General features: G+C 36.8%; 1 protein-coding gene across 1 annotated transcript in view; it reads right to left on the reverse strand.

The window, feature by feature from the left end:
• Positions 1 to 12,817, reverse strand: part of HGF (hepatocyte growth factor) — a 95,278-nt gene that overhangs the window by 43,678 nt on the left and 38,783 nt on the right. The window contains 3 exon segments of the mRNA XM_043968974.1: positions 10,378 to 10,496; positions 12,173 to 12,212; positions 12,215 to 12,292. Of these exon segments, the coding sequence (XP_043824909.1) occupies positions 10,378 to 10,496; positions 12,173 to 12,212; positions 12,215 to 12,292 (237 nt within the window).

Genomic DNA, 12,817 nt, shown 5'->3' on the forward strand with positions numbered 1-12,817 from the left:
TAAGGGAAGATTTTATGGCACATTCCTAGAATTCAAGGTATAGGGGGTGTCTGAGGTTTGTGTATCTCTTTAAGAGAGCTCAAGAGTGGGGCAGGTAGGTGGTGCAGTGGATAGAGCACCGGCCCTGGATTCAGGGGGACCTGAGTTCAAATGCGGCTTCAGACCCTTGACACTTACTAGCTGTGTGACCCTGGGCAAGTCACTTAACCCCAATTGCCTCACCAAAAAAAAAAAAAGAGAGAGAGAGCTCAGGAGTTTTGAGCTGCACTGAGGTAAGCCAAACAGTTGTCCACACTAAGTCCAGAATGATTACAATGAACCCCTGGGAGCAGAGAACCACCAGTTCGCTAAAGGAGGGGTGAACCAACCCTCATCAGAAATGGAACAGGTGAAAACTCCAAAATTGATCAGTAGTGAGATTGGTCCTATGAATAGCCCTTATATTCCAGCCATGGTAAGATAGGGCCATCCATTAGAGAGAGAGAGAGGATCTTTAATTTCAATACTGAAAGCTATTTTGATGCCTGGTAGGCTGGAAGTGAAAACTGATTTCTTTCATTGTTGTTCTTCTGTTTTCTCCTGTGATACTGATGTAAAATCCTTGATTCACTCCCTTCTCTTGTACCACAAGCTTTGGGTTCAGGGAGTCCCATGACCCCATAAAATACCCTGGGAAGGCAGTAAGAGGGGTTTTAGGAGACAGCTAGAGAAAAATTGTTATGTATAGGAGCACTTGACCTATTTCATTCCATTTTTGTTATGTAAACTATATGATTATACTGTTAATTAAGTCTTATGAATGTGGAGGAAGACAACAGCAATGGAGAAGACAGCACAAAGATAGTAGGGAATTTAGAGCTATATAAGTACTGTATATTTTATATTTTTGGTATTTTGAATAGTTTTGTTTTATCTCCTGTAGCTGGACCCACCTATTATCACTGCTAAAGCCCCAGTGTAGGTCTCTGAAATCAGAGAGGGCCATTTGGTATAAAGTAGCATTTTAGGAAAGCACATGAGCCAGTGAAACTCTAATAAAACCACTGGATTAGTAGCTCAAGTGGTCTATCAATTGGTAGGCAACTAAAATTGGACTTCCTTGCCAGATAATTAATACAATGACATCCTGCCTCCCTTTAGGATAAAGAAGGGTGGTAAGGTTATAAACACTTCAATCCAATGACCCAAAGATACTTGGTTGGCTATACTAGGTCAAAGATATAGTAATAATAATATGACAAGGAGAGGAAATATGGTATGGTAGATAAGAAAAACAGCTTCAACATTGGGAAGATCTGGTTTAAGTCCTGTCACTGACACATACTAGCAATGTTACCACAAGCAAGTCACTTAACCTCAGGGTTCCAGGCAAATCTCTGAAACATAAATAATATAAACATATAGATCAATTCATATATCAATATAATCCACAAATATAACTGTAATATATTTCAGCTACCTAGATATCTAGCACATACTCTCAGAAAAAAACAGAGCAGTAGATAAGAGTTTTAATTTTGCTTAATGATAGTTTTCATTTTTCAAAGAATGAAGAAGGCAAATTGAACTGCTATTCTAAATTTAATCTGGACTGACAAAGATGAAATAGCTACAAAAGTGGAAATGATAGAAACCTTGGTAAGAAGCAACCACTCTATTTTGAAATTCTTGACAGAAGAGATGAAAGCCAGACATGCACAAGAGATTTGGGAAGAAAGGATTTCAAAGAACTAGGAGAAAATATAGATAGAGTTTTATGGCCTAAAATGCCAAATACTAAGGCAACTCAAGAAGTAGTGGAAGCTCTCAAGAATAAAATACGTATGGCACAAAAACAAACAGTTACCATCTGGAGGGGGTGTATGGTTGAAGGTAACAATGCATATGCATAGGCGACTCATCAAAAAGTTGTATTTGTATTTTGTATTTTCAAGACATACATGCATACACATATATGGAAACAAAGGCAATTAATGGAGTATGAATACAAAATAATGTGATGGTCCTATAAGAATTATGACAGTGATGATAAGGCACAAAATGGGCATAGATTGGGTAGAATGATTACAATGAACCCCTGGGAGCAGAGCCACCAGTTTGCTGAAGGAGGGATTAACCAAGCCTCATCAGAAATGGAACAGGTGAAAACTCCAAAATTGATCAATAGTGAGGTTGGTCCTATGAATAACCCTTATATTCTAGCCATGGTAAGATAGGACCACCCGAGAGACAGAGAGAGAGAGAGAGAGAATATGAACTGTTATGAGACCTATACACTGCCAAAAAGGATTAGCTTATTTTAATTTGTTTAAATAAATATAAATAAATAAATGAGAAAAAAGGATTTCTAACTATTTCAAAAACTAGAGGAAGATCAAGGAAGAGGTTCTCATGTTTGAACTGGAAATGATAAAATTAAAGGTAGTGTAAAAGGGCTGAAACTCAAGAGAAGTGGGGAAATTGCAAGAGAGCACCTAACTACCTTTAATGAGTTCAAGTCATCAGGCCCAGATGAATTATATGTCAGGATAAAGACACATATGATTCCTGTACAGCTTTCGGTGAAATTTGAAAAATCTAGGAGAACAGAAGACATGGCATAGGTCTATAGAGGAGTATATTTTGTCTAGATCTTCAAGGAAAAGAAGAAAGTCAATTTCAACAAACTATAGGCTTGTTGTTGATTTTCTAATATCTTACAAAATCCTACAATGTAATATTTAGAGTTCTGTGAACATGTAGAAAGGAAAGCAATGATCACTGAGAGCCAGAATGGTTTTATCAGAAACAAGTCATGCCAGACTAATAACATTTTCCTTTTTGGCAGGAACACTAGTCGAAGCTTGATAAGTAGATTGGGAAAAAGTGTCGATATAATACATATGAATTTCAGCAAAGTGTTGAAGGTTTCTCAGACTGATCTTGTAGACAAGAAATGGAGGTGTGAACCTGAGAGTTGTGTGGTTGCTGGTATTATATGGATTTGGAACGTTATTGAATGCGTTCATTTATGGGTCAGTGTCAGTTTGGAGCAAAACCTCTAATGGAGTATTCCAAGGGTACTTTGACCTTGTTCTGATGAATATTTTCATCAATAGCTAGAATAAAGTAATTTTGTCAGTAATTTGGCTAAATACAGCTATCTTGTTTAGCAAGTTTCGAGAAGAAACAAAACAGCAAAGGTTAGCAAATTTATTGGGTGAGGAAATAAAGATCCCTTCCCCCCCCAAAAAAAAAAATTTACCAAGTTAAAATGACAGGCCAAATTGAAATAGAATTTAACAGAGATGAATAGAAAATCTGACACTTGGGCTAAAAGAATCAACCACACACACATAGGGTTAAGGCTATGTGGCCAGATGAGTTTTTGGAAAAAAACATCAAACCTTTGGGTTTTATTGGAATTGCAAGCTAAGTATGAATCAAAAGAATGATGTCAGCCTAAGAAGCTAACACAACTTTGTGATGCATTAATAAAAAGAACAATAACAACAGCCACAATAATAACAATTATATAATGTCATTAGGTTTGCAATATGCTTTACATATGTTATCTCATTTGATCCTTACAACAGCTTGGTAAGGTAGATATTATTGATATTGATATTGTATAGATAAAGACTCAGAGGCAGACAGAGGTTAAGTGATTTGCCCAGGATCACACAGTTATTAAGTATCTGAGGAGAGATTTAGATTCTATACTGTTCTTGAGTTCAAATCCAGTACTCTATCCAATGAAACACCTTACTGCCGCATTTAGAGAAACACAGCATCTAGAAGTAGGAAGTATGCTCTAATTCAGGGATTTTAATCTTCCCTGGACCCCTTTCTCAGTCTAGTCAATCCTCTAGAGGTCTTTTCAGAAAAAAAAAAAGTTTTTAAATGCACAAAATAAGATATATAGATTTATAAAAGAAACTCATTACATTAAAATACAGTTATCAACATTTTTTAAAATAACAAGCCCATAAAGCCCAGCTTAAGCACTCCTATCTAAACCATTAAGAAAATCTTAAATTAAATAATATATACCGTATTTTTAAAAACTGTAATGAACTTTAGAATATTTCCATTAAACTAATAAAAATATGGGACAATCATCAGATTATTAGAAAACTTAGCTTTCCAAAACAAGTCATTGCTTGAAGAGTGGAGTATGGATGTAGATACCTAAGCTTTTGTTACGTTTATAATATTTGCCTTAAGAAAGGTCTACTCTGATGCCTAGTTGTGGCATAGAGATGAATCTAGGTTCTTCAAGAGGAGTCCAATACAACCTAGTTGGAAAGGTTTTAAGTATAGGCCTGGCAACAGATTAGATGTCTGTTGTCCAAGGATAAGTTGTATTAAGTATGGCGAAATAAAATGGTGTAGCAAAAAAAAAGAACAGAACATGGAGTTAGAAAAGACCTGGGTATAAATCCTACCACTAAAACTTACTAGTCATGTGACATCATGAAAAAGTCATCTAACTTTACTCTTCTTTTCCCAAATATGTTTTTTTTTTAAGTCAATGTCCTTCCTACATAAATTATAAAAAATACACAATAGGAGCAGCTAGATAGAGCACCGGCCCTGGAATCAGGAAGACCTAAGTTCAAATCTGACCTCAGACACTTGACACTTAGTAGCTGTGTGACCCTAGGCAAGTCACTTAACCCCAACTGCCTCACCAAAAAAATTAAAGAAACAAATACTCAATAGCCATCAGATTAAAGAGGTCATCCCTGTTTATAATTTTTAAATAATTATTATTCACATACTTTTTTGTCTTCTTCCATCAGAATATAAAGTCCTTGTGATTGGGAATTGTTCCATTCTTTGTATTTTTGTATCTCCAGTGCCTAGAACAATGACTAGAATATCGTATTCATTTAATAAATGCTTGTTGACTGATTGGTTGACATATCCTAGTCTTCTCTATTATTATTGGTTCAACAAAATGCTGCTTCTCCATGATTTGTCTTTTCTTCCTCTGGCCTCTACTTGGATAATCTCTCACCTGATGGTGCTGTAGAGCCACTTTATTATTCATTAGATGAAAAGGAGCAACTCCCTGTTTAGTGAGAAGGGCCCATGTCTTTACTTAATTCAAAGCTTTCAGTAATTCTTCTTCCCTTTCAGAAATCCTCTCTTAATCTTCATTTCTGTTTTCTTCTTTGTTTACACACTGAAGTTCTTCTGCTTCTTAAGGAATATTTCATTCTCCCTGCTAACTTGGAGAACAAAAAGGTGTTCTGCCTATTCCTTTAAACTGTCTTGTAGGAGGGACACTTGAATGAACTTTGGACATCAAGAGATTTTCAGCCTCAGTTTCCTCATCTCAAAAATGGGGATTGTAACACCTTCCTCACAGGGCTGTTTCCATGATCAACTGGAATAATATATGTAAAGCACTCTACAAGTCCAAAAGCACAATATTAATACTAGCTAGCGTTATTGCTATAATTACTATTATCATTGTTGTTGCTACTATATCATTGTAAATTTTTCCCTATTCTCCACATTTGCTTGAAGTAAGGTTTTCAAATACCTTTGTCTTATTTGCTGGAGTAGGTCTTATGGCCTGCTTCCATGGAAAATTGGTGAGGCCGACTCTCTGTGGTAGTCTTCAACTCTGGAGTCTTTTTATCATTTAGTTAACACTTTACCTTTTGAGTATCTTGATAGGCACATTCATTTTCTCTTCCCATTCTTTCCATATTTTCCCCTTCTTCCTTTATCTTTTGCTTTGAAACCTTCTTAAGTCATTTTTTCTTAATCTTGAGTGAATCCCTCTTGGTCTCACCCAGATTTCTTCCACCAAACTCAGAAGTCAAAATATCTCTTCCATGTTAGTTGCATAACTCTGAATTTCGAGTCAAATATTAGTACAATGACTGAAAGATATCTAAAACTTTTTTTTTCTAAAAGAAAATCTAGGTCTTATTCAGAACCACTTCTCAAATCTACTTTGATATGGCAATGGATGAGCCTTTATCTGGGTAAGAACATGTCAGGTATCTAAATTATCACAGTATACACAGCTCTATAGGGTCTTCTGGAAGAGATCTCTAATCATTCAAAGGAGTTTGGCCTGACAGTACACAGAGGGAAAACTAAAGGAATGAAGAATGTTGGTTGACCAGATTTCAACATGCATTTAGATGAACATACTATATAGAACTTGTCCTTCAATATATTTACCTGGAATAGACAATACAGATAGCCAACACAAAAGCTGGGCACAAACTTGAAAAGGAAGAATAGAGTTCCATTGGGAACTACAGATTTCTTTTAATGATCCCCTTCTTTTCATGAAAGAAAAGACCCATCTTTTCAATGCTAACATTTTACTGGTGTTAAATGGCAGGGTACACCATTACCTGCGAGGAACTAAAAATAAACATATTCAAAGAGCAATAGATCAATGGTAAATGTGAGAAGGCTGCAAAATATGATCAATGAAGAACTCTGAAGGACAGAAGTAAAGGATGCCATAAGATATTGTATAATACAAAGAAAAGATGGGATGGTTTCATGAGTAAGGGATGAAAGGTAGAGTACACCATTGGTATGGTCAAGATATTGGGAGAAAGTCAGGGACCCCACATACTGAAGTTTTAGGAGAACAGACAAGTTACCCAGGTTGAGAATAGGCATAGATAGGTTGTGATTTGCTTTTTAAAGGAATGCCCTGATGGATGAGATCTCAAGAACATTTAAATATCAATTATTGTTGACTTTGAAGAGAGAAGTTTCAGTGGAGTGATGAGGCTGAAACCAGATTACAAAGGAAGTAAGGAATGGATAAAAGGATAAGTAGAAGCAACAAACATAGACAGCATTTTCTCAAAAGGGAGGTAGAGGTATAAGAGAGCAGCCCATGATGATGGCAAAATCTAGGGTGTTCCTTATTTTAAGAATCAGAGAGACGGGCATGTTTGTAGGTAGCAAGGAAGGAGCCAGTAGATAAAGAGTGCAAATTAGCAAAAAGGAAAGGATAGTAGTGGGGGCAGTCTGATGGAGAAGACATGGATGAGGTCAAGGGCACATGTAGAGGAATTAATCTTGCAAAGGAGGAGGGCCACCTCATTAAGAAACTGATGAAAATGGAGGAGTGAGAGATGTTGGCAGGGATTTCTGTTTAAAGAGAACAGACAAGGGAGCTCACAGAAAATAGCTTAAATTTTCTCAATAAAATAAAAGCAATGTTTTCAGATAAGAAGGTATGAGGAGGCTTGTGGAGGGAAGTTAAGGTTTGGAATATCTCCTGTGGGGAGGGAAATAGGGAATCAGGGAGGAATAAAATTATTGCCTTGCTACGATGACGGCACAGTTGTTAGATGACATAAATTTGTACTGTACTGAGTCACCTTAATTACATGCCTTTCTACAGGATTTATTAGTAACATGTAAATAGTAATCCAGGAATAAAGTACATATGGTAGGACAAGGGAGGAAAGGATTCAAAGTAGCAGATGGAGTGGCATTGAATTAGTTAACTATAGGAATGAAATTGAGAAAGGAGGAAATGGAAATCAAAGCATTGGTAGAAGCCAACAAAATTAGGAAGGGAGTCAGTCAGTCAGTCAGTCATCCAGTCAGTTAACATTTATTATGTTCTTGCGGTATGCCCAGGGATTCTGCTAAGCATCTGGAAATATAAAGAAAAGCAAAAACACCATTGTTGCTCTCAAAGGGGTCCCCATGCTAATGGAGGACACAACATACAAAAAGATATGTACATACCTACATATATAAACATGTTCATATATGTGTGCTTATGTGTATATGTATCTAGTATACACATATTGTATAATCTTAGGGGAAAGGTACTACTTGCAAGAACAGAGAAAGGCCTCCTGTAGAAGTTGGGACTAGAGGTTGAAATAAGGACAAAGAAAAATTGAAAAAGAATTAAGGCATAGGGAGACAAGGAGGTTCTGGTCATAGAGCAGGGCTTCTTAAACTTTTTACACTTGCAACCTAGGGTATCTAGGTATACATCAATAAGCTTTTACTGTTGCCAAATTTGTCACAACCCCCACATTCAGTTATGTGACCCTATATGGAGTCGTGACCCATAGTTTAAGAAGCATTGATACAGAGGAATGTCATTTTATTATAGAAGTGGAATGTTTGTGTGTAATGGTGAGGTGTAAGGCATGATCATTCTGTGTAAATATGAGGTGAAATAGAGTAGTCACTGGATTTGAGGAAATCGAGAAAACCATTGGACTAAGGTTACCAACAGCTCATTGACATGACTGTTGAAGTACTCTAGTAAAAGGGTGGGAGTTGGAAAGGTAATGAAGAGAGTCATTCAGTTAATAGATTTATTGTGAAAGAGGAGAGAATTATAATGGGGCATGTAGACAAAATTATTTTTTTCTGAAATAGGTTAAGAACTCAGGGTAATTTGTTCAATATAAATCAGCTTAAGTAGTATAGTAGATAGAGTGCCAGGCCTAAAGTCATGAAAATTCCACTTTGTAAGTTCAAATCCAGCTTCAGACATATACAAGCTGTGTGACCATGGACAAGTCACTTAATTCCATTTTCCTCAGTCTGTAGTCATCTGTAAAATGAGCTGGAGAAGGAAATGGCAAACCATTATTATGCCATGAAAATCCCAAATGGGATCACAAAGAGTTGGGCACGACCCAAAAAAAGACTGAACAATTTGGGACAGCTAGGTGACATAGGGCTAGCTAGGTGGCACAGTGGATAGAGTGCTGGCCTGGAGTCAAAAAGACTAATCTTTGTGAGTTCAAATCCAGATTCAGATATTTACTAGCTGTGTGACCCTGGGCAAGTCTCTTAACCCTGTTTGCCTCAGTTTCCTCATCTGTAAAATGAAGTGGAGAAGTAAATGGCAAACCATTTGAGTATCTTTGCCAAGAAAACCCCAAATGGGGTCACAAACAATTGAACATGACTGAAAAATGACTCAATGTAGATCATTAATCCCACAGTGCAAAAAGAGATGAGTTAGAATGAGACATGGGAGAGGAAGGGTTAAGGTGTATGAAAGTTAATAGGTTCAGGGTCATTAATTCTTAGCCTCTCACTAACTCCAGTAGTATTTGTGGTGTGTGTGTGTGTGTGTGTGTGTGTGTGTGTGTGTGTGTGTGTGTGTGTGTGTGTGAATGTATACATGTATGTATTCACATGTGTATGTCCACAATGCCTAGTGGGGGAGGGAGGAGGGGGCCATGTCAGAGTAGGTAGTAAGAAGCATCTAGATATGTGCTTTCATCCATGTTGGAATCTCCATGATAGGGAAACTCCCTCCACTAATGTAGATAGGTAACTCCTATGTGAATAATCATCTTGAGATAATTGAAAGTTGTGACTTACTCATGACTATTATGTATCATAGAGTTTTAACTGAGATCCTCTGACTTTAAGGCTGGCCTTCTATTTAGTATAGCATACTGCCTCTCACCTTGTACATAGCAGACATTTAATCTTTTAAAATTGGCAGAGTTAATCAGAGAAAGTCAGACATAGCCAAGAACTGTGATTTCAAGAAAGAAAAAAGAAGGGAGTTTTTTACATAAATTCTCCATCTTAAAATTATATTTTATTCTACTTTCCAGCACAAATAACACAGCTCCCCTCTTCCCCCTCAGTCCTCCCAACCTTAAGGACAGAAACTTACTTAAATCTTTCTGTTTCCAGTGTTTATCACAGCACTTTGTTAACAGTAAGTACTTAATGAATGCTTTTTTAAGAAATTGAATTGAGTTATAAAACACCCTGTTTAAACTTATATAAGCAAAGGAAAGGGTATACTGAAGGCAAGAGAGCTGCAAAATGGCAGACTGAACTGGAATTGTCTGGTATAAACCACATATGAGAGCAGACAGCTAGGCTAGGATTAGCTAGTGGTATATTGAAGGTGTTAGAAGTTTCTATTATGCTTATTATCCTTAATTCCTATATATGTCATTCATCAGAGTGAGCCCAAGGTGCACTGGCAACATACAGATTTTCTCTGGGGAGAAAATGTTCTCTAACAGAAAGAGTGCAGGACCAGAACTAGAGAAACAGAGGTCTCAGTTTTCACTTCCCCATTGACTCTGAGACCTTGTACATGTCTGTTAACCTCAATTTCTGTCCATATGTTCTTCCTCTTGATACCATGAAGAACATTACCTGTCTCTGTACTTTGCTTATGAAATTATATGTATAAAGTACTTTGAAAAGAATGATACTATGTGAATATAAAAGAGTGAATACTATAATGACAACTTTTTAAAATATATATAAAAAAACCTGCAAAATTCAAAGAATGGGTGGAATGAGCTGTTAACCTATCTCATGGATAATTGTCCATTTAGACCCAGCCCTCAAGAGGAAAAGGAAGCAATAAATTTGTCTCTAACTCACCACATGTTTTAATTGCACAGTACTCCCAAGGGGTGTCAGGGTCAAGAGTATAGCACCATGGCCTCGGCTTGCCATCAGGATTGCGGCAATAATTATCATCAAAGCCCTTGTCAGGATATCTGCAAACCACACCAAGAAACGTGTCATGTAAATCTGCCTGGAATCACCACCCAGCCCTCTGTTTAAGGAGTGCTTTTCGACTAAGCACAGATCCTGTGAGCCAAGAAAAGAGAACTTTCAATGAGGTTGTGCCTTTTTAGAATTTGTCACCTACCAACCATGAGTTTGACATGCATGTGCTATCGAGTGTGGGGTGCCAGATAGGGTTAACTCTGCTAATTATTTAAGGCCTTTATGGTGGCCCAGAACCAGAGACAAAACTGAATCTCTACCTCATAGAACCCAATTAAAAATGGATTATATAAACATGATCTGCCATAGAATGCTCTTTAAGAAAACTGGTTGTTTTTTAGGACAGCTTTCTAAGTTTAAAATGAAAATTATGTTTCAATAGCTCCATTATTAATGACAGCTCTATTCTGCTAATAGAGTATTTCTAGGTCATGCCTTCACCATTCCACTAGTTAGAAAGAAAAAAAGAAAAGTCTGAAATTGTTGCTTCATTTTAATTATTACCATATTCCCTGTGATATTGCCTCAGAGAGGTGCCATTTTTTTTAAAAGCAGAGGTTTAATTAGAAAAGAACCAAACAAATATCCTTATAAATGCCAAACAAAAAGGGGGGGTGGGAAGGATAAGGTTTCTCTACAATTATTTGCTTGCATTTTTTCTTCACATATTTAAAATTGAAGAAACTTATTTTTTTTAAAAAACATAAAATTTCAAGACAAAGTGAAATGGATAATGGAGACAATTATTGGAATAATTCAGGCCCAAACTGACTCTTAGGGGGGAAAAAAACAGATTGGGAGTTTGGATGTCTCTACATTCACTGTACAATTTCCATATAAATGTTGACCTGGCTGATTCATGTGAACGACACTATGCTTTAGTTTTAATTCTCTACTTCTCATCACCTACAGAGATGTAGCCTATGTTAAAATATATGTGACTCAGAAAAGGCACATGTCACTAAAAAGGAAGGATCTTATTTCAAGGGATGCATAAATTTAGAGCTATAAGCTACATAGAAATCATTAAAGTCCAGACCTCTCAGTTTATAGATAAGGAAACCTAACCCCAAGAGAATGTAGCTCGCCCAAGATCACATAGGTAATAAGTTGAAAAATTGTGATTTAAACTCAATTCCTCTAACTCTAAATTTAGCATCCTTTTCACTGTACAACACTGCTCTAGAAAGGAGTAAAGGCCAATAATTAGCACTATTAGCCTATTTCTTCTCGGCTTTTATAGTTCAAACCTGCAGTACTATTAGGAATCTTCCTCTTCTGCACTCAGCCTCTCCCGCAAAGACTTGCAAGAGCTAGAGAAATGAGTCATGCAAATAAATATTCTATCGTACCCTGTCTGATACCTTGTCCTCAGAACTATCCTGATGGCGAGAATTCCAACCACTGGGGGCTTGATTAGTGCCAGATGGAGCTTTAACTGTAATTATATCTTCATCATGAACTTCTTTTCCCAGAACTGCTGATGGTCCTGAGAACTGTGTCAAAAGTATCATACATATTAAGGGGAGGTTTCTAACTCTATGTTTATTGGCCCTTCGTACAGTCAATATCATCCCAAAGTGGGGCTTGAATTGGGGATGTGAGAAGAACTTTCAAAAGTTCGTCTTTCAAAAGCCAGCACAAAAATCAGAGACATCTTTACCTCTCTGGCAAGAATTTGTGTCGGTGTGGTGTCTGATGATCCAGCGCTGACATATCTTGCCTGATTCAGTATGATCCATGGGACCTCGGTAACTTTCCCCATTGCAAGTCATACATTCAACTACCAAAAAAAATAAATATTAGCATGTTAGTAGCCTAAGATAGCACAAACAGGGACATCCACTGCTGTATTAAAACATCAGTCTTTTCAACCATGAAATTTTTTAAAATTATACTTGTATACAGTACCCTAGATTATGGTGTTATAAAAATGGTTGTTTGGTTTTTTAGGGTTAATGTAAAAATCTCCTTCAGTCAGGTTGGAATAGTGTAATAGTAGATGGTGTATTGTGAAATCATATTTAAAACCTTAAATTTGAAACATATTTAGAATGGCGTCAGGTTACTCTGAATATGAAGCTATCTACAATTTGGTTGTTTCAACCAGATCAAGAACAAAATCAGAACTTATTCACCATGCAAAAAGCATGTAGAAGCTTGAGTATTTCAGCCTCTTCCAGGGCTACTTTTCCCGTAGTAGTCCTAAAGCCACTGGTTTTCAGTACCATCTCAATTATTGACAGAGCAAGTTATTCACCCTAAAATGATCCAATAGGTTATAGGTAGAGTAAAAGACAAGACACCC

This window comes from Dromiciops gliroides, chromosome 5 (assembly GCF_019393635.1).
Source record: "Dromiciops gliroides isolate mDroGli1 chromosome 5, mDroGli1.pri, whole genome shotgun sequence".
In the NCBI taxonomy this organism is placed as follows: Eukaryota; Metazoa; Chordata; class Mammalia; order Microbiotheria; family Microbiotheriidae; genus Dromiciops; species Dromiciops gliroides.